Raw genomic sequence first — 22,087 nt, forward strand, 5'->3', positions numbered from 1 at the left:
AATATATATATACAGTACGGTGCTTTTTTTTTTTTTTTTTTAAGGTGAAAATGGAGATATGAGGGTTGATATGTGATGGCTAGAGAGTATATAGGGGTGGTGGGAAGATGAATTTCTGGGTGCATGGGTGAAAATAGAGAGCTGGGTTTGTTTGTTTTTGTTTTGTTTTTTTCCTTCTCTGTGAAAAGAGAAACATGACAGAAGAAAGAGGAGAGAAGGAGAGGAGAGGGGAGTGGTGGGATAATGGTTCCCTCCTCACTGATCAGGGGAGGGGAGGTGAGGAGGAGGAGGGAGTGGGGGAAGAAAAACTTGACTCCCCAGACAGAGGCTGCCTCAAATGAAATTGTTCTCCCCGTGCAGTCTTCTATTTCTACACAGATTCACATCGAAGGGTCACGCACCACACGGAGAACAAGATGTCATCGGAGGGCTGATTTCTACCCTCTGAACCGAAGGCGGGAATCGGTGCACCCCAGTTATTTTGTGACAGGAAATAAATAAGGTGGCATGGGATTTCAGGAGGTAGGAGGAGGCATGTAGGGCGTGAGGCTTAGATAAATAAATCATTCACTGATAATAAAATGTTATATCTGTTGGTTAAATAATAGAGTCGATATAATGAGCTATGATTTCTGATGCTATTCCCCTAACTGTCGTTCTCAGATGGTTGGCACCGATATTTTTTCAAGAGATATCATTGGCTGTTAGGTATTTCCTCAGGCTACAGGAGGCCAGTGCTGATGGGCAGCCACTCTGAACAGAGGGATCCTCTCTTCTAATCGTGATTAAAGTAAAAGAGAAAACCGAGAGTGGAACAGGCCTGGGGGGCTACTCCGTCATGTGCACATCTGAAGGAAACTTTAAATAAGCCTCCTTCTTTTCCATCCATAACCCTCAGCCACAAGTACAGCACCTCCCTGACATCCCCGTCGTCATCTCCACACACAACAGCAGCTCGTCAAACGGCGCACCAGAGGCTGTATTCAGTCCAAAGACGCGAGCCTTGAGACTTGCACTTAAAAACAAAAATGCCCACAAATTCTGGGGACAATATTCCACGTTGTGCTTAACCCAAAAAAAAAAAAAAAGAGCACGCTCCTCGCATTACATTTCAAGCTCCGGCTGAATAAACCCCTGGTGCCGCCGCTTCTGACCCTCCCGGTTGTTGACACGGTCATAGACGAAACAGCAAACATTCAGCTCAAAAACACATTTTGAAAAAAAAAAAAGACAAAAACGGGTTTTTTTATACTGAAATCAAAATAAGAGGAAGAGGAACAAATCATGGCAATAATCCAGTGTGGTGTCTGACGGCAGCTCTTTGGGTCCGTTTGGACGTGTAGAATTACATATTTATGTGTTTAAGTATCATCAAAATTATCATTATTAACACCTCATACACTCCATGACAACCTCTGTGCTTGGCCAGGCCTCAGTATAAGCCACACCCTCTGAGGTTGTTTGCAATAATGATGTCGGTGACGGCATCAAACACTACCTGGATGTTTCCCGTGTCTGTGGCACAGGTCAGGTGACAGTAGATCTCCTTGTTTGGAGAGCGGTTCTTACTCTCAAACTGAACCTGAATATATGCAGTAGCGTCTTCGTAAGTGTTAGCACCTGGAGAGAAAACAGCAGAGGGCGATTAAAGCGCGTCGCTTTGCTCGGGAAGCCGCTCCGACTGAGGGCGCGGGACTCACCTGTGTATTCTGGAAAACAGATCGTCAGCGGGGACTTCTTTATCTTCTCAGCGAACAGATCCTTCTTGTTGAGGAAGAGGATGATGGAGGTGTCGATGAAGAACTTGTTGTTGCAGATGGAATCGAAGAGCATGAGTGATTCGTGCATGCGGTTCTGCGGAAAGAACAAGTAAAACAATGAGGGGAGTCTAATAAAACACAGGCCCAAAGGAAAGCCGGCAGTGCTTCAGTAAAGATCGTTTCTTACTGCTTTTGTTACTTGGACACAGGCCCGGTCCGAGCCCAGAAAAACCCTGATAAACAATAAATCGCAGTCCCAGCTTTAATGATTGTTTAATCGCTTTTGTTATGAAACAGAACAAACACACATTTTACAGGATTATTATTATTCCTGTTAACTCAGCCGAGGCACTTGGCAAATATGCATGTGTGGGGGTTTTCCGTCACAGAGGCCTTTTAGAGCAGTTTTAGCCAAACACAAAGAGAAATCACCAGCCTTGTCACATTTTTTAACCACTTTTGCTCATCTTAGTCTGATTTTTTTTTTTTTTTTTCACTAGAAACGGTTGGAAGTCACAGGAAAAGGCATAGAGTTCTGTCAAGTATGATAACAAAAGTATTAAGCCAGGGGGGAAAAACCTGTATGTATCAATTTTATATTGAAGAAGAAAGTAAGAAAACGATAAATAAATGAATAAGAAGTGTTTTTTCCATAAAATTTAAAGTCTAAGAATGGAATGAGGTGATGTGTGGACTGTACAGCCTACCTCTGAGACAAATAGAGATTGCATAAATACATATTTTTATACAAATATATAACACGTGGCGAAAAAAACTTGCCAAGAAATCTTCAAGTTAATTGGACGACTTCTAAGTTTTATTGGATTAGCGTCAGTGGAGGGATTCAGGCACACTTACAGTTGTTTCATCTTCATGGAGCACCTGGTCGTACCCACTCAGAGCGACGCAGAAGATGATGGCTGTCACGTCTTCGAAGCAGTGGATCCATTTCTTCCTCTCTGACCTCTGACCTCCCACGTCAAAAAGCCTGGAAAAGGGCGGGGGGTGTCAATACAGAGCAGGAGCAGAAAACCTTTGAACTTCGAGCAGGAGCGGCTTCCTACCTGAAGTGGAGGTTTTTGAAGGTGAAGTGGGTTTCGACGATACCAGTGGTCTTCACACGGGTTCTCAGGATGTCCTGCTCTGTGGGCTGGTAGTCTGCCGCACCAATTCGGTCTAAACTGTCCAGATAGCTGATGAAGGAAGACAGGAAAAGCAGTGGATAAAAATGGTGGATTTTTTGTTTGTTTTTTTTCCTTTTGTAGTCTCTTTGCTTGACTCACTATTTAGCCGAATCATTAAGCTGGTATTCTCGAGCACGGTTGAAGCACTCCTGAGTCCCGGCGTCAGCCCATAAACGCTTCATAGCGCTGAGGAGCTCTGCAGAGTACGGCTCTGTGTCCTCCATACGACTGACCACATCACAAACCAGCTTAGCATCGGCCTGCACGAGCACATTTCATTAGATCAGGGAAGAGCAACTAAATTATATCAGTATATTTATTATTCATCATCTGTCAGAGCTGTATATATGGGGCTTTTTAAATATGATAAATCAAAATACACATCTGTTCCTCTAAATGGATGCTACAAAGAAGTTGAAAAGTACACTAGATAAAACTGCTGCATCCAGTCCTTAAATCAAAACCCAAAGATGCTGTGAACTACATGAGACCAAAATTCGAGGTTATTTTGTTAAAATTGCAGCTTCTGAAGAGCTGAAGGGTGAAGGTAAGACTAACTTTTCGATCCTTGTCTCCAAACTCAATGCCCAGTGAATCCATGGCTCGAAGGATGGCTGCCAAGCTCTGGATGGTGTTGCTGTAGACCACAGGCTTGTACTGCTTCACATCATCCCCAGAAAAGCCATCTTCATGGATAATCCTGCACAAGTACAGAGATATAAAAGAGGGAAAAGTCAGACTAGTCCGTATGCTAATGCGCATGATGTGTGCGCATGTGTGTGAGGTGGTTACTGTCTTATCATGCTCTCTCCCGTGTTCTCTGCCTTAAATCCATCTTTAAGTGTGTGTATAGTGTGTATAATGAGGCAGAAATTGATCACACACTCCGTCTGTGATCAGTAATTGAGCAGTAATGCGATATTTATAATTTATGATGGGAAATGGGGTGGAATCAGTGAGAGCACCAATCAATCACACAGTTAAACTCCTCCATAATCCGGGTAGCATTAAATCATCCATCAGGACATCCTCACCCCCTGGCTTGATCGATAAAATGTCAGGTGCATCCTCCTGAAAACTGACCCGCGATCCACTCCTTAAAGCGGGCACCCCGTTCGCTCGCTTGTCATCAGCAATTGATATTTGATTTGGGGGGTGGGGTGGTAAATATGGGATGACGGTTTTAATATATTCATCTCATTAGTGCACATTACGAAAAGATGTTTCACGGCAGGGAGATCAGCCTCACGCCCTGAATCTCCACCACCATCATAAAAATTAACAGTCGTGTGAAATAAAACATTAACCCAGAGGGAAACAGGAGCAGAGGTGCCATCTAAAGCTGATAGGAATTATACCCGTCGATTAATCGCTCATGCAGTGAGTATTTCCAAAGTGAAAATACTCAAAATACAATTACGGATAAAAGAAAAGCACCATTCAATCATCAGAATAAGTTCCTGACAATTAACTAATTGGTGAAGCTCTAAGATAACTGTGACTATTGATCAATCCTACAAGGACGTGTGTGTGCACAAAATGCTTATAGTGACAAAAAAACCCTGCATAATAATAACTATTCTGACTAAACGAGATACAGGGAAGTGGATAGTTGTTATGAAATTATTAAGAATTCAAAGCACTAGTTTAAGGTATATGCTACTAATAAAGACCAATCACAGAGTGTGACAGTGGAAATGTATATAAATAGACATGCCTGACATTTCTGCAGCTGCAACTGACTGCTGTGGCAAGTGCTACATCAATCTATCGATGAAGCTGCTCCTTGTTTAATTCACTCAGTCCATGTGGAAAATCTACTCTGGTGTGTGTGTCTGTGCTGCACTTTTCTGGCTCTACTAAGGCTTTTCAAACATTTCCTGTTGCCTCTCTTTTACAAACTGGCTAGAGTGAAATTGCAATACTGCCTAAATACCAACCTGCAAGATGATGAGTTGGCAAATCAAAATAAGGGCATGCAACCTGAACTCTCCAATACCTAAACTTTATTACTCATGATGTGTGTGTGTATGTGTGTGTAGTAAAAACCCATCCATCTGCTGCTTGCTTGGGCTGAAGGAAGCTCTGAAAGTGTTTGTAAACACTATCTGGCCCAGTGTGTGGAGTTCAGGGAAGAGTGGTGAGTTATGGGCAATCAGAGACCGCAAGGAGGGTAATGAGGTGAAGGGAAGAGGCATAGAGGGAGGGCGCAGTCGGTGCAGTTGCAGGAAGGAGACAGAGATGTTTCACAGGACAGAATAAGCAGAACAGCATGGCTTTTTCATGCTAAAACATCGACAAACTTAGCTAAGAGGGTTAGAGGAGATGACAACTGTGATTTAAAACATCAAAGAGTGATTTAGCTCAGACAGGGGGAGGTTTAGATGCTGTTTTAGAAGCCATATTTCTGCGTAAATCGGCTTTATGGGCAAAGTACTCCCGGCGATATCGGGCACTTAAAGCCATTAAGATTAAAAGCAGAGGTATTCACTAATGGACCTGTAGTCCTCACTGTAATTCACACACGCGCGCGCGCGCACGCACAAACACTCGCATACGGAGAAACAACACCCACACCTCCCCAGTCGCACACTCCCTGTAGTCAAGCCAAAGCCTCGTTAACTACATTTCAGCACCCCGGCGGTGAACAGCACCCTGGGACGCACCGGTGTGGCCTCCGCAGCCTCACTGTCGGTCTACAGGAGGTGCTCGAGTCACCGGCACTCCTCCTGGGCTATACGGCATCTCGAAACATGGCGGCTCAACCTGCCTTAGCCCATATAGGGGAGGCAGGCGCAATCTCAGGCCTTTCACTCTCGATGTGTGTAAGAGGGTCGGAATAAGGCCCCGAAAAAATTAAAATTAACGGACACTTACTTCATCTGCTTGACGATGGTGCTTTTGCCGGACTCTCCGCCGCCTGTAAAGAGGGGAGGAGGGCAAGAGTGAGAGCCGGCAAAGAAATCAGTACCACGGAGAGCACCTCCGCCCCATGCAGTCCCACCAAAAGAGGTAGACCGAGCCGAGGAGACGAAGCCCCGCGGCCGGGGCGGCTCTGATCTTACCGAGCAGGAGGAGTTTGACGTCCTTTGCGGCGACCATCCCGTCCTCTTTCAGGTTTTTCTCGATGGCCTTGCTCCGGTCCAGAGCGGCGCGCTCCTCGGCGCTCAGCGTACATCCCATGTTTCCAGGCGAATGAGCAATCCCGTCGTCTCCCCGGTCCGCCCTGTCCCTCGCCGACTCTCTGTCACTGCGTTGTCTCGCTCGCGCTCTCCTCCCGCGCGGTCTGCTACAGCATTAGGCCCGGATTGAGGGCGAAACGGAGCCGGGATCCCGAAAAGGTCTTTTCTCCGTGACTGTGAGTCTCTGGCTCCGTCCCCTCTATCAGAGGGGGTTGAGAAGGGGGGGTGGGAGGTGGGGTCGTTGTGCTCGAGCCTGCGGGGTTGGGGTTGTTGTTAGGTGGGGAGGGGGGGTCTCGAGCGCGCGCTCTCTCTCTTTTTCTCTCGCTCTACAGGGCGGCGCTGATGGTGATGATGGCAGCGAGCGCGAGCGATTTCATCGTATTTTTTTTTTTTTTTTCACGAAAGCAGGCAGGAGGGGCGCTAGAGGATGAGGGAGGGGAGGAGGAGGAGGGAAAGCTGCGCGAGACTCACCTAACGCGGACAATCTGGCTGACGTCAGAGCAGCCGAGCTCTAATCACGTCCGATGAAAGATTATTCAAACGAAAGAGCCGTTTAAATGGCAAACGTCGCCCCCGTGTCTCGTGGCATCAGTGGAAATCGTGCAGCGGTGGGAACGTTAAAATGCCCCAGCGCGGTCACCGTCTATTCCCTGGGACAAGCATGACGTGCGATTATGTCAACAGCATAAATAGGCCTGACCTTGTGATCCCGGCGAGCGAGTTTACTGTGTAAAAGTACTACAGTGATTTTTAAATAACGTTTTAGGAGTTAAATACAAATTCCGTGTATCCTATGCACAGGTATGCTATATAACGTCTGCCGTTGGGTAACTGTAACGGTGTAAAGCAGCACAATCGCAGTCACTCATATAACCACTAGCATAAACAACTGTTTACGAATGCAAATATAACACTTTAAGTTTTTTAAATATTACATTTAAGATCTTAAGCTCATTAAAAGCTTCATGAGGAAAAATGTGAAGAACAAAAATTCCCAAATTAATGTGGTGAAAGGTACAAAAAACCCCTCTCAGAAACAGGGAAGTGGTCAAAAGTTTACATCCACTCATCATAGGTACAAATGTCACTGTAATATGGGGCTTTTAATTACTGTTTTTGTAACTGTTCTTTTTCTAGGGTGGAGTAATTGTACAGGATACATCTTTAATGACTTTAAAACACTAATTTGGCGAATATACACCCCAATAATTGCTTTAATGTCTCTTAGCAAGTTGCAACCAGACGCTTTTAGTAGCCAACAACAAACTTTTGGCATAATTCTGTCTGTATACTCAGCCATTATCCTTAGCAGAATTGGTAGAGTTCATTTGAATTAATATGGTGTCCTGGTATGGACCTGAGTTTTCAGCATAATCCACAAATTTTAAGTAGGGTTGAGGTCAAGGCTTTGGAAAAACTATTCCAGAAATTTAATGCTAGCCTGCTTTATCAATTGTGTCCAAGTTTCAACTGTCTAGCTGCTGTCCTTGAGGTGCAGTTGAACATTTTGGAGGTAATCGCCTTTTTCATTATTCCATTTATTTTGTGAAATGTACCAGTACCAGTGGCAGCAAAACAGCCCCAAAACACGATGCTGCCATCACCATGCTGACAGATGGAACAGTGTTCTACAGTGAAAGCCTCACCTCCTCCAAACATACCTCTTGTGATCAGAGCATGGACTTTTTTTTCTTGGTCAGCACCCTTTCAGTCCGTGACTGGCTTCACTGTGGACAGAGACCCTGTTGTTACAGAAGTTTTCAGTTCATGGCAGGCCTTGTGGCTCCCAGCTTGTTCCTGAACATCCTAAACAATTTCCTCTCATCTGAGGGTGACAGGTTGAGTCTTCTGCCAGATTTTGGTAAAGTGAGGACATATCAGAATAACTTGTACTTATGTACAATAGTTTGAACTGATGATCTTGCAATCTGAAGTTCTTTAAAACTGGCTCCAAGAGACCTTCCTAACTTGTGTGAATCTACAAGTCTCCTTCTTAGAGCTTCATTGAGTTCCTAGGTCTTTCCTTGGAGTACTGGTCAGTCCAATGAGTGCTGTTAAACAAATCCTTTTGCCAGCAAAGAAAAACAACCAGTTGTAGTTAATCATAATCACTAAGGGGAATGAACGGTGGTGTTGTCAGTTTTTAAGACATTGTAGAACCTTTAGCACCACCTATTTAAAGTTTTAAGTCAGTGTTTGTACATATTTGAATCTGTATGATTGTGGCTCATTCTCAGCACCAAATTCTTGTTTTATAAGTTATTAAAGATGTATTCTACACAATCATTCCTCCCTGGAAAAACAACAGTTCAAAGAAATACTTAAAAGCTCCAAATTGAGGTTGAAGACATCCACACCTGGACAACTGATTGCTCCAGACCAGCAAACTGCTTCCCAGGAAAGCAGAAGGGATGTAGCTACTTCTTTTTTTCACAGAACGACACAGAGTCCTGTAAAAACTTTCTTTTTGCATGTGCCTGTTTATAGGTTTGGGACAAACATACACAGCCATTCAGATGAAGTCTCTTTCAGGTAAGTCTTTGCTGATTTCGACAACACACAACCAAACCACATCCTGCACATATCCCATCGGCTTAGCTCCACAAAAAAAAAAAGAACATGTGTATCCAAACTGGCTGACCTGTTGTCACACCTGTTCACCTGCTGACCCCAACCCACAAAACATTATGTGGATTAATTTTATTAATCCACGGTGGTTAGCACTGTTGCCGCACAGCAAGAAGGTCCTGAGTTCAATTCCACCATCAGGCCGGGGTCTTTCTGTGCGGAGTTTGCATGTTCTCCCCGTGTTTGCGTGGGTTCTCTCCGGGTACTCCGGCTTCCTCCCACCGTCCAAAGACATGCAACTTGTGGGGATAGGTTAATTGGATAATCCAAATTGTCACTAGGTGTGAATGTGAGTGTGAATGGTTGTCTGTCCCTGTGTGTTGGCTCTGCGACAGACCGGCAACCTGTCCCGGGTGTACCCCGCCTCTCGCCCTATGACAGCTGGGATAGGCTCCAGCGCCCCCCGCGACCCTGAAAAGGATAAGCGGAAGCGAATGGATGGAATTTTATTCTCCATCATTATGATCTAAATGTTTTCTTGAATTCATCTTTTAACCTCCATCAGGCCTAAAAGTCATATCATTTAAATCACTTGATGGTATTAACAATATCAGTGTCAGCTTAAATCAACATATGCCACATCATGTCAGTGCGGGCGTAAACGTCTCTGTACTCCATAAACCCACAAAATTCCCAAAAATATTACTGAGGACACAGCCTAGCTATCACCAGCAGTTGGAGCAGCAGGGACGTGTGTGTTTAACTTAGGACACTATGTATGTCTATTTGAAGGGTCTGTATCACATTAGTGTGTGTGTGTGTGTGTGTGTGTGTGTGTGTGTGTGTGTGTGTGTGTGTGTGTGTGTGTGTGTGTGTGTGTGTGAGATAAACACGTCTAATCCACACATCACATCTGGATGGATGGTCAAGTTAAAAAAAAAAAAAAAGTAGGGGAGGGGCTCTTTTACAGTGGACCCTGAATGAAACCAGCACAGGAGCTCAACCTGTAGAAGCTCCATCCATCTTTGACAGCCAAGCTGAGATAAAACACACACACCTACCTCAGATCTGCCCTGAAGCGCCCACATCATGACTCAAGCAATGACACACACACACACAGACGTTCAGCATCAGCAGTTCAATCATGTGCACGTGTGTGAGTGACAGCCAGCGCTGGTGGAGAGGGAGGGCGGATTAACACTAAATTATACCTGAGGGACTTTTGACAAAATGGTGTTTTCAGGTTTAATTACACTAATGCATCAAACAGAAACATGAAGCTTGTTTTTTTGTCTTTTTTTTTTTTTTGTTCCTCAATCATTTAATTTGAATGCACCCATTTTGTAGGAGAAAAAAAACAGTCTCGCACTCATTAGAAAGAAGACCCAACAGGTTCCATCTGTAAATAGACTTTAAAAGGAGAAACATGATGACAACGGTTTAAACAGTGCATTAAACTCATGACAGCATTTTTTAAAAAGTGATGACAGATCATTCAACTAAATTAAAACAATTATCAATAATACTAATAATTGAAAAGCAAAGACGTGAATCATTCAATATACGCACACACTCCCACACACACTCCTACACGCACGCACACACGGGGGATGATTTGAAGGACGGGATGCTGTCGATGACAGATGTGAAGAACAAACACACTGTGTGTATAACATAAGCAGGGAGGACAAAGTTGCTGCTCCTTGCACAGAGAGGACTCCGCCCCCCTTCTCTGTTTTCACAGCTGAGACTCAGAGTTACTCTCGCGGCTGCGGGTCCAGAATATTTTCAGCCAGGCTCGTGAGTTTGCAGTCCTCCAGTGCTTTGACCAGTCGGCTCAGCTTGGCCGCCCTCCCCTCCGCCTGGATGAAGCGGCTGAGAAGCTGATAGGCTTGCTCATACAGCCCTTCTCTCTCGTACTCGTAGGCCAGGTTGTCTATTGCCGGGCCCTTCAGAGCGCGGCAGTTCTTCCCCAAGGCCCTCCCTACGTGCTTCCACTGACGGCCAACTCCGTTAGAAAAGCTCTGCACATCTGCCGCTGTCAGCATTCGGTCCTCTGACGGGGCCACAGGATAAAGATGAAGGGAAAGCATTAATGTAAACCGCAATCAAGTACGATTACATAAACAGTGTTTTACAAACAGATGTAAACAGCAAGCTCTCACAGAAGAACTTAGGGCAGGGGTGTCGAAACTCCTATTAGTTCACGGGTGACAGTGAGTCGAACTCTAAAACCATTACACAATAATGTATATATAAAAAAATAAAATAAAAAAAACACTCCTCAAATGTTTCCATCTCTGAGGTATAAAAACCTGAGCGAGAGTCAAGATTTTAATAATAGCTGGAACCATAAAGCTAAATGAAAGACACCCATCATCCCACTCCACTAAAAAAAAAAAAAAAAAAAAAAACACACCCAGACAACAGAAATGAGCACTTTCTTTAAAAAAAAAAACACTGCTCATTTAATAAGAAATGTATTTATACACCAGATGACAAAAATAATCTATGCGTCTCTCCATGTTTCCACATAAACAGAGTCCATCAATCCACCTTTTTAACTGCTTATCCAATTCACGGCTGCAGAGACAATGGAGCCAATCCCAGCTGTCACAGGGTGGAGGCAGGGTGCCCCCTGGACAGGCCACTTGTCTCTCAACTATTCCCAATCTCATTCACACCAATGGGCAACTTAGAATCACCAATAAACCTAATGTGCATTTTTTTTGAATGGTGGTGGGAAGCCTGTGGATTTAGAAAGTCACAACTTTTCAAAATCTACAAATACATTTTCACTTCCCAAACTTTTCCACTCCCGCGTAGTAATCCCAGCATCACTACGTGAAGAATCACATTTCAATTTATCGAAAAATTTGAGTTTTAAAAGAATTTACTGAGAGTCTTTAGCAGGCTGCTTCAATCACACATTTGACTCTTCTGATGTAGTGTTTCTTTTCAGCTGATAACTCCAAATGCTTTTCTAAAAATGTCCAGGTGAGAGCACCTTGGGAGGGAGCTCTAAGCAAATAATAGTACCTGACTCTAGTACAGCAAACTAAATAGTCATATAATCAAAACTACAGTATTTCATACTAATGCTGTAGTTTTCCAGGAGTAAGTGCACACCTGAATCCTCAGACCAGCAGTGTTACATTCTCCGCTGATGTCCAGTCATCCCCCACTATGAGTGTATGACTATGAGAAAAGCTAAAGGCTGCAGCTTTCAACCCAAACTTAAACACCAATAGGACTTGTGTACATGATGCATTATTAATTCCTTGCTTCTCATTTAGTGTTGATGTCAGTTTGGCTGCTGTTTTATATAAAGGGCCACACATAAGGGACACTCAGCACCTCTGGAAACTCCTGTAAACATCTGTAAAATTAACCACATTTATTTTCAAGCTTCAGATTTTTTCGAAACATGTAAACCATGTTTCTAATTAGGTAAGTGAAATTTAGCCATGTTGGTCCACTTTTAAAAGCAGGAGCAAAGAGTCAACAAGAAGGGCTCATCCAGTTGTGAGGCTAGAAGAGAGGCAGAGCATCTGCCAGTCATGTATCATGACACTGCTGGTGGTACACCCAGCAAACGTTTAAGACCCCTGAACTTGTATGACCTCCCTGTGGACATTTAATAAATCCCTTTTCTACATACATAGAGCTCCGATTGCATACGGCTGGAAAAAAGCTCAAGTGGATGCACCCCCACACTGTTTAATTTTAATGTACACCGACAGGACTTTCATACTTTAATACTGCACTGCCCTTTTGCCAGCTGTAGCTGCAGATTCTGCATATTCATTCGTTTCATGTGCTTTAAGATTATAAAACAGCTGTAATGAGTAATTTTCAGCCAGATGGGGACAGTGATAGGATACCTCTCCAGGCTATCTGGAGAGATGGACCGGTGGATTTGAACCCAGGACTTCTCACTGTGAGGCAACAGTGCTACCCAGCTGACCAATGTCCTAACAAGTCTAAAGTTCATCTTAACTTAGCTTAAGCTTTATGTCTTCACTACCTCCTGAAGTGCACATCGCACTTAGCACCTTTAAGTTCACTGGTTTGGTTTTCTGGCTCACTGCTTCAGCAAGCAGCTGGTCTCAAGCAGCAAACACTACTTGCTAAGCACCAAACAACAAACAGGCAAAGTCAGCGAATAGCCTGTGATCACAGAGCTGTGTAATCTCATTGTTCATATGGAAAAAACTGATCAGAGCAGCTTTAAAGTTGTGCACTTGCATGATCAAAAGTACTGAAAAATCAGGTGCAATTAATAAAGAGCAGTCAGTTCATTAACAAAAATCCCTGCTGTTGTACTTTCACACTTTCCTTTTTTCCCATCAAGACCACCAACATCAATTTACAAACCCCAGGAGAGCCTTAATGTGTCACTGGGTGTTTAATTTCAGTTGTTTCTCCTGCATTTTTATTAATTCAAATTTTAGTTGACCCAATATGAAATCAGTCCAAGTATGAAAACCAAACACATTAGCTGCAGGCATTAATCTCTTCCCACTGACTGGCTGGATTAGGGAGTCAGCTGAAATAGTATTGAATTCATGTGCTGTCGAGAAAAAAAAAGTCAATCAACAAAGTTCTGTCAGCTTCTTGAATTTGTTTTTGCAGACACATGAGGAGAACGAGGAGATGGCAGTAAGCCCACCATTTGTAAATGAACGACAATCCCCGATAGTTAAATTACAGAGAATATCTAAATAATGTACTGTGGACAGCACACCACACACACGACTAGTAACAAGGACAGTCTCGACTCACCAAACACTCTGTTCTGAAACTTGAAGCAGTTGCTGGGAACGGGAGACTCTTCCTGCATGATGGTGACAGACTGTGAGGCAGGACCGCGGGCCTGACTCTGCAGCTGCTGCTCGAGCTCATCGATCTCCTCATCGCGCAGGCGCTCCGGCTGAAAGGCACAAAATGGCAGAAATCACTCAGAATAAAAATAAATGAGAACGTCAAAGTGGGCACACTCTCCGAAGGCCATAGTGACTACAATAAAGGGCAATGGCTTAAATTTGGCAGAAACAGGAGATTATTTGTTTCAAAATGCTAAATTTTGCGGTTACATTTTCAGTGGATCCAAAATCCTGCAGAGCAAGTACTCACAGGAACTAGAAAGAGAGAGGATATTTCCCATATTGGCTTCTCTTCTTTGGCTCTCTGGTAGAATCAAATTTAAAATCCTGCTCCTCACATACAAGGTCTTGAATAATCAGCCCCCATGTTAATGACCTCATAGTACCGTATTAGAGCACTTTGCTCTCAGACAGCAGGCTTACTTGCGATTCCCAGAGTATTTAAAAGTAGAATGGGAGGCAGAGCCTTCAGCCTCCCAGTTTGGATTCAGGAGACAGAAACCCTCTCTACTTTTAAGATTAGGGTTAGAACTTTCCTTTTTGGTAAAGCAAATAGCTAGGGTTGGATCAGGTGATCCCTGAATGCCCTCTTAGTTATGTTGCAATAGGTTTAGACTGCTGGGGGCTTCCTGTGATGCAGTGTTCCTCATTCTGGTCTCTTTTCACTCACTGTATGTTTTGACACCTCTCTGCATTTAATCATTAGTTATTATTAAATCTCTGGCTCTCTTCCACAGTGTGTCTTTTGTCTTGTCTCCCTCTCCTTAAACTCAACTGCTCCCAAAAGTTGGCTGTGTGGAACTCTAACGAGTGATCAGGCTGAACTGTCACTGAGAGAGTGTGGCTGTTAGCTTTCAGGAACAGGTATGATTATGACAAACCTGCTTGTGTGAATCTTTGTGAAAAGGTTTCACATTGCAGCTAAATTACCTTGCAAGAAAAAATCCCATTAGAAATCGGCCAGTGTCAGGCACGGTGAGGTGAAATGAGATCTACTTTTAAAATCTTTTTGCCTCTTTAAAATCACTGGAGAACAGTTTAACAGGAACATCAACCTTACCTGTGACAGGTGGATGTGCTGTAGGCAAAGATCCAGCTTGTCCAGACACCGATCCAGAGTATGAGTGCCTGCCTTGAGCTGGGTTTCCACAGTTAACTCCTGGGACAGAGCGAGCAGCCGGCAGGCGTGCTGGCAGAGATACTGTCTCACCGCTCCAGAGCTGTAGCTCTCCAGGAACTGATGACATGCTGCCACATTCACAAACTTCACCTCCACCCCCAGGAAGGGATCCGCGTCATGGACCTTTAGGATCTCAAATGTACCCAGGCCTCCAGCAGAGTCTTAACAGTGGAAGACTATGATTAATCAAGGTAAACCCTACAAGAGGTTTTTTCTATTTTAATGAGCATGCAGTATGAGAAATGCCTAACCGAGGGCTCACCTGTAAGTGTCAGCTTGATGACTTTGAAAATGATGAACTTTCCCTGTGGGTCTTTGTAGAGAGAAAGCAGGTTCACACCGGGACACAGCGACTGCAGAAACATGACTGCGCATCCCGTCCATTGACCTCCATCCACAGTCTTGTCCGCCATTCTCTGAACACTACTTGAGACAATTAATGCAGAAAGGTACACTTTCATATATTGTATATTCATCAAATATAAAGTGAAATATTTCAAGCTTTGTTTTTGCTTTAACTTCATTGATTTTAATGTACGGCTCATGAAATCAAGTATCTGAGATTAGTAGAATATTTGCCGAGATCAATGGGAATAAAAAAGGATTTACAAAGGAAACATCCGCATGTTTATACACTTGATACTTGGTTTGAGCTCCTTTGCCACTAATTACTGCACTTATGCAGTAATTAGTGGCATGAAACCGATCAGCTTGTAGCACTGCTGAGGTGTTACTGAAGCCTAGGTTGCTTTGATTGTGGCCTTCAGCTTGTCTGTGTTTTGGTTTTGGGTATTTCTCGTCCACTTTGTAGATTTCTTGCGGTGGGAGTTAGGGTCAAGTGAGTTGGCTGGTAAATGTAGCAGGGTGAAAACATTGCCAGCAAACCATTTGGTGGTAGTTTTATCGCTGTGGACAGGTCCTAAGTGGTGCTGGGAAAGGAAATTGACATCACTATAAAGGTTGTTAGCAGATGGATTGATAAAGTGCTCTAAAGTCTCCTGGTAGACGACTGTGTTGACCACCACCAGCAGCAGCAGATGAAATGGCACCCTAAATTGTCACAGACTGTGGAAACTTCACACTGGACTTCAAACACGTTGGATTCTCCACTCTTTCTCACATATCCAGGACCTTGATTTCCAAATCAAATGCAAGTTTTACTTTCGGCTGAAGACGTCTGTATGTGGTGGCTCTTGATGCACTGACACCAGGCTCTGTCCACTCCTTGTGAAATTCTCTCAAGTTCTTCAATCCACTTTTTCCCCCTCTACAATCCTCTCAAGTCTTCTGTCATTGTGGTGCAAATTTTACAATACTCTTCATTCTTCCAGTCAACTTTCTATTTATATGCTTCAATACAGCAATGACTCTCTATGGCTTATCCTCCGTGAGGAGGGTGTTGATGATCGACTGGACAACTGTCAACTCAGCATTTTTCCTAATGATTGTGCTTGACCACGTGGTTAACAGAGTGTAAATATACTGTGAAATCCAAATTAAATATTCTACAATATTCCACTACATGAGCTACAAACCATAATCAACTGAATTTAATCAAAAACAAGTCTTGAAATAATATGCTTTGTGTAATGAATACAGAATACATGGAAGTTTACTTTTTTAAGTTCAATTACATGAATGATATTCAATTTCTTGCACTAGCATAACAAATAAGACAGTGAGCCCTACTCTATCACCTGTTTGTAGGTTTGCTTGTTTGTTAAATTTGAGGATTTTCTCCTTTTCTCGTATTTCTCTTGTCTTAAATGTAATGTTTCTGGGTTTTGTTGTGTTATTTAAACATTTAACTACATTTTTGGATATAGATTTTTTTTTAACTGGTTCAAGGTAAGAGGCAAGGTGAACCCTGGATCGATCCATCACAGGGCTAACATTTGGAGACGGACATCCACACTTACTCACAGATAATTAAAAAAATACTGACAGCAGCAGCTCAGCCTCCTAGCAGATGCACCTGTTTAAATTTCAAGCTTTCAAAACTGACCTCTAACTTTGAGATCACGGTCAATGAGATTCAAACTCACCTGAGATTTTTAATAGATACACCAGCTGTATCAGACCATTGCTTCGTTCTCGAGTTATCACATTATCGCCCAACAAACTTGGGCGTCCACGTCCCCCAACCACTCGCTCAGCAGGATAATAAAAATACCCCATCAGCCTTTTACGACTAAGGGGCAAAAACAACTATTACTCAAACACGCATGTCTTTGGACTGTGTGGTGAAACCGGAGCATGCAGAGGAAACCCATGAAGATGTAGGAAATATGAAACTCCACAGAAAGGCCCCAGTACAGCAGGAGGTTTGAACCCAGTGTAAATCACTGTTCCTCCACCGTCAGCAGGTAATAAAAACATGTGGTGAGAGACGTACGTCATCTCAAATTCAGGCTCTAAATTTTTGATCAGTGGTCATTAATTCTACGTCTCATTTTATCTGAAGCAGGAGATTCAGTTTCTAATCGTGTTCACTCAGAGTGATGGGATAATAAACCGTATCACCTCTGCTGACTTAACCGCCCGACCCACGGCAGCCAAAATACATCCACCATGTTTCTGGCCTCACTCCACCTTTTTTACCCCAGCTCCCTTCTGAAACCCTCATTACATAAAAACATGTTTAATCTCATCCCTCCCCTCCCCCACTCCAGCCCCTGACTCCTGTGCCCTGGATGAACCGCTGAAACCTGCTGGTGCTGTCTCTGTGCATCCTGACTAGGAGCGCTCTGCAGGGAAAGAGGAACCTCTGAGCTGGATTAGGTGCACGTCCTCGCATTTTACTGAATCACAGTATGCTTGGCGGCTAGGTGTACAGGAAACGACTTAGGCAGTATGTAATTATTTGCTATCCTATCAACTGGTACACTGGAAGTATACTGTGAGATTAGTTTAGCAGCTGGATGAGGATTAAGTGATCATCGGGAGCTTAAAATATAAAATTCATCCTTTGCTGCCAAAAGCCAACCTCTAGTATTCCCTGGAGAGCTTGTTTGGGTAACAAAAAAAAAATTTGATTCAGAAGCATGAATCAAACGAATTCAAAAGTGGCTCATTTTGTCCAGTCCAAAAAAATACGAACAATAAATTCAGATGACATAAAAGGGTAAAAATGGAAAGTCCTCACATTTGAAAAGCATAAGCAGAAAACATTTCATAATTCCCCCTGACTAAGTTTGCAAATGATCATTTTCAATTATAAATGTAGCTTTTTAACATCTACTCGCTTCAATCCATACATAAATATAAGAATAACTGACACTGAGGGCTAATAATTTGTTTAATCACCCCTATAAATGATCATATCCTTATGACCACACAGCATTAAGTTACACTTCTAGCGTTTTTAGTAAAGCTCTCTCTGTTGGAAAACAAAACATGCCAACTACATGGTGACGCCATGCCATATATCATTTATCTGATGTCAAGTCTGGCAAGAGATTTAAAATGACCACAAATTCTTCTTTTTTCTTTTTTTTTGGTCTAAAAAAACCTTGAAAAATGTGATCACAGGGTCTGCAGGTAACTCTGTTGCATGTGTCTGCCACACCTGTGTGGGAGTCATGCAAGAAAAAGGTCTTTATTGTCAGGAAAAGACCATCCCTACATGGTTATGTCAGCCTGGGGGGGAGCATCTGTGACTCAAGTGGTCAACAACCAGTAGTTAAATCCTTGGCATGTCCATTCTGTATGCTGTGGTGTTCTTTGGCAACATATTAAACCCCAAATCTCCTCCCATGATAATAATCCTCAGCACACCGACAAATCCACAAAGGAAGACCTCAGAGGCAGGAAAGGGAGGGTTATCGTTCCTGTGAAGGTAACACTTGTTACATGCAGGAAAACCCTCAAACATCTTTCAATTGATGGACATGAAGGAAGAGAGGTCAAAGATTTGCAACCCAATGTGAAACACCAGGTGGACAACACAAGCTTCTGTGGCTGAGAGCGTAATTACTTTTTCACACAAATGAATGATGTGGTGAAGCATGCGACCTTTATCTGTAGTCACTGTATCAAAGATCAGAGGTTTGCTCGTCAAAGAGAAAAGCCCAGTTTCCAGAGGATGTACTAGGTGCTATTTACACAACTGAATATTGATGGAAAACAGCTAAAGCTAGAAATATTGATTCCTCATATCCGAAAGATCCTTAAAGTAGTTTTAACAGTAACAGTGTGATCTGACCATCCAGAGATATAAAAATGAACTGACTCTGTCAAAATTCAGAGGTTTCAGCTCGTGAGAAGTGGGTGGCAAAATCAGAGCCTTCGTGGTCATTCATCATCCGAAGCTTCAGCATTCTGTGATTAAATCAAGTCGGTTTTTCCAAGGTTACCGTGTTTTTAAGTTTCAAGTTCAGTTTGACTTGTTTCTTCAGTGAACTGCTGGTTAGAGAGGACAAATTTTCCTCAGCAGAAGTTTGGAAAACCTGAGGCCTTACATGTTGGGAAGGCTCCTCTTTACAGTCAGTATGAATAAGAGGAGCACGTTTTGCATGCAGACGCATAAAAAGTGACTTGTGTTTTTGATCACCTTAACTTGGCAGGTCTTCCAAAACCATTTCAGTTAACCATAAACTTTGTTTACAGTCTATTTTTGCTCAGGCAAGTTTATAAACAGTTTGTAAACTGTAAGTAATGAATTAAGGGGCAAGAAAAAAACATTTAACTCCTCTGGAATATCTGAGGTTTCTGAATTGATTCCCAGCAAAATATTATATGGAAAAAAGCACACAATGACTAATAACACACCAAACACAATCTGAAATTCCTCCTCTTCATCATGAATGCCTCTAAAAACTGCTACAGGAAGCATCTGACGGAGGTCGCGGCTGCTGAAGGCGGCTGTTTCAGTTACTAATTTCAAGAGTTCATTTGTTATTTTCCACCTTCACTGTTTGTTATCTAGCTGTTCATAAAGGACACGAAAATGTTTTCAGTTTATTCAGATTTTGTTTTTATCTTATTTTGACTTAGAAGATCAGATCACATTATTTCCAGTGTCTTTAAAACAGTTATCAATTTATTTTTCAATTTAGCCTTAGATTCCTTTTAATTTTGGGCTGCCATGGTATCAGAAAACCCTCTTCAGCATGGCTCTTGTGTTTCAAGTTAGAACATTCTAATTAGGGAGACACATCCAACGCAATGTGTGAGGGGTTCATCTCTGAAAACGACATTTAGCACATCTGAACTAACTCAAAGTTACATTAACAACAGGAGGCTAGTTGTGAATAAGTTATTTATCCCCCTGTACATCGAATATGACTAGCACTTCCACTATAAGTAGAGTATGGATGACCTGGGTAATGAAGCTGACTTAAAATAATGGTTCCTACACCAGCAGCCTGAGCCATGGATCCATGCTTTTATGTCAAATTCTGACCCTACCATCTGAATGTTGGAGCAGAAAACAAGACTCATCAGACCAGGCAATGTTCTCCCCCCCGATCTTCTATTGTTCAGGTTTGTTGAGCCCCTGTGAACTGTAGCTAGGGTGGCACTCGCTGTGCCCTCTGCTGCTGGTATGGTCTTGTGCAGCTGCAGCCTATTTGCTTCCAAGTTGGATGTGCTATGTTTTCATAGATGCTCTCCTGCATACCTTTGTTGTAACTAGTGGTTATTTCAGTTGCCGTTAATTTCCTATGAGCTCAAAGCAGTCTGCCCATTCGCCTCTAGCATCAACAAGGCCATGTGATTGGCTGATTAGAAATCTGTGTTAAGAACAGGTATATCCAATAAAGTCGCAGTTAAGTGTATAATAAATACGTACATCACGATTACAGCTTTAGCTTTGACTTCTAAAGTCAGGCAAGCCAGAAAAAGTTCGAGATCCACTGAATTATAAGCAAAAACATTAACAAATGTTGCTATCTGAGGATATTTTATTACATTGCTATGTTTCCTAGCTTAAAGTAACAACAAAACCTTCGATTACAGCTTATAAACTCATCATAAATTAAGCCTTACAGAAACAACAGAAAACACACCCAGAGTTTACTCAAATTATAGACTATGTAACTTTAATGTCAAAGCTATAACTGTTGTCCAACTTAAAACTAGGGGACGTGGTTGCTATGCGACCCGTACGTACAGGTGAGCTAGCTGATTACCTTCATAACAGTTTGACAGCTGCATTGGTTTGAGTCAGAACACCGCAAAGATAGCTATTCCGTTTTAAAATGTCAGTACCTTATACTGAAAGGGATGGAGGTTACTGTGAGAAATGTCACGCAGAATAGATAGAGCTACCGTAAAGCTACGAGCAGCCACGCCGCTGAAGCGGCCCAAAGCCTCGGGAAGCCCACACGCCTAGTTTCTGCCTAGGAGGTCCTTTGATTCACCGTGAAGTAACACTTTGACAAACTCGGCTCAAACTTACCTTAAAACTTTGTTAAAGTGTTTGGTAACGCTTCCTTCTGTGGAATCACACGGACAGTATGAGCTTCCTGGCTTCCCATTGGGTGAGCAGCAATCAAGCTGCATTCTGATTGGTGAAAATCAACGAGGAAAATCGTGACGGGAAGGAAGTGTTTTTTTTTGTGTGCGTGAGGTTTTCTTTTTTTTTCTTCTTTTTTTTTTCATTTTAACGTAAACGTTCATATGTAGTTCAACGAATCTCGTTACGAACAATTACATCTAGCATTTAATCACCTGAACCAAAACACTGAAACACTTTACTGGCTCTTTGACGAGTCTAATTTCTCACTGTGTTCGCTGGGTTTTTGTGTGTTAACAGATTTAAACAGCTGCTGGGGAAAACCAAAACAATGCACTAGGCATATTTGCATAGTCACACAAAGCGATGCAGGGGTGCAAAGGTTTTCCGGAAATTTAGACACAGGTGCAACTGATCTAAGAAATCTAATCAAAAACATTAATCAAATGGAACTTTTATGTCATTTATGAACAAATATATCTGCTGGCTTCAGCTTTTAAATGTTATTTTGTTTAAATATATTTGTTTTTGGGGACTTTTAGCCTAACACAACTAAATCTGAATGTATATAGTCCTGTGCAAAAGTCTTGAGCCAACAGCTCATTATATTTTGTATAGTAAGAAAAATATTATTTTAAGATAAATATAACAACAAAATAATCAAAACATGAAGACAAAAATGTAACCAAGTTACAGCAAGTCTAAAAAAGTGAGTTTTTAACTGCTTTTTAATGAATACCACAGAGTCTGGAGGATCTCAGGCTCAGTGGGAGAGTCTGAGCACCACTGCTGCAAAAACTCTGTCTCCTTTAGTACTCACCCTGATCACATGATGTCTAGAACTTGCTAAAGATGTATGGATGTATGGAA

The 22,087-nt window shown here is 42.6% G+C and overlaps 2 protein-coding genes across 3 annotated transcripts; both read right to left on the reverse strand.

Annotated features, from left to right (window-relative positions):
- Nucleotides 1-150: 150 nt before the first annotated feature.
- Nucleotides 151-6,316, reverse strand: gnao1b (guanine nucleotide binding protein (G protein), alpha activating activity polypeptide O, b). Its single transcript, XM_085401293.1, has 8 exons — nt 6,010-6,316; nt 5,822-5,864; nt 3,503-3,644; nt 3,044-3,204; nt 2,825-2,953; nt 2,619-2,748; nt 1,701-1,854; nt 151-1,620 (listed from the first exon to the last, which is right to left on the reverse strand). Exons 1-8 carry the CDS (start codon nt 6,125-6,127, stop codon nt 1,433-1,435), a joined length of 1,065 nt encoding a protein of 354 aa, XP_085257419.1. The 5' UTR covers nt 6,128-6,316; the 3' UTR covers nt 151-1,432.
- Nucleotides 6,317-10,087: 3,771 nt separating this feature from the next.
- tradd (tnfrsf1a-associated via death domain) lies at nt 10,088-21,278 on the reverse strand. 2 transcript variants are annotated; one of them, XM_085401302.1, is made up of 5 exons: nt 21,161-21,278; nt 15,023-15,186; nt 14,641-14,921; nt 13,480-13,627; nt 10,088-10,750 (listed from the first exon to the last, which is right to left on the reverse strand). In XM_085401302.1, the coding sequence occupies exons 1-5, from the start codon at nt 21,262-21,264 to the stop codon at nt 10,452-10,454; spliced, it is 996 nt and encodes a 331-aa protein (XP_085257428.1). In that variant the 5' UTR covers nt 21,265-21,278; the 3' UTR covers nt 10,088-10,451. The 2 variants fall into 2 exon arrangements, with proteins under 2 accessions (XP_085257428.1, XP_085257430.1); XM_085401304.1 differs by having other exon boundaries at nt 15,023-15,183; nt 21,161-21,263.
- Nucleotides 21,279-22,087: the final 809 nt, after the last annotated feature.

Source organism: Rhamphochromis longiceps, linkage group LG1 (genome assembly GCF_057381845.1).
Source record: "Rhamphochromis longiceps isolate RC_006_pf linkage group LG1, R_longiceps_female_GT1.1, whole genome shotgun sequence".
Taxonomy (NCBI): domain Eukaryota; kingdom Metazoa; phylum Chordata; class Actinopteri; order Cichliformes; family Cichlidae; genus Rhamphochromis; species Rhamphochromis longiceps.

What these genes read in the sequence shown, in the direction of transcription:
- gnao1b (XM_085401293.1), bottom strand. Translation starts at nt 6,127, where the DNA reads ATGGGATGTACGCTGAGCGCCGAGGAGCGCGCCGCTCTGGACCGGAGC. An exon ending in CTTAATGATTCGGCTAAATA is followed by an intron (nt 2,954 to 3,043) that starts GTGAGTCAAGCA and finishes TTCCTTCATCAG; the next exon opens with CTATCTGGACAGTTTAGACC. An exon ending in CTGTTTTCCAGAATACACAG is followed by an intron (nt 1,621 to 1,700) that starts GTGAGTCCCGCG and finishes TTTTCTCTCCAG; the next exon opens with GTGCTAACACTTACGAAGAC.
- tradd (XM_085401302.1), bottom strand. Translation starts at nt 21,264, where the DNA reads ATGCAGCTTGATTGCTGCTCACCCAATGGGAAGCCAGGAAGCTCATAC. An exon ending in CACTTTAACAAAGTTTTAAG is followed by an intron (nt 15,187 to 21,160) that starts GTAAGTTTGAGC and finishes AATTGTCTCAAG; the next exon opens with TAGTGTTCAGAGAATGGCGG. An exon ending in CATCAAGCTGACACTTACAG is followed by an intron (nt 14,922 to 15,022) that starts GTGAGCCCTCGG and finishes TCCACTGTTAAG; the next exon opens with ACTCTGCTGGAGGCCTGGGT.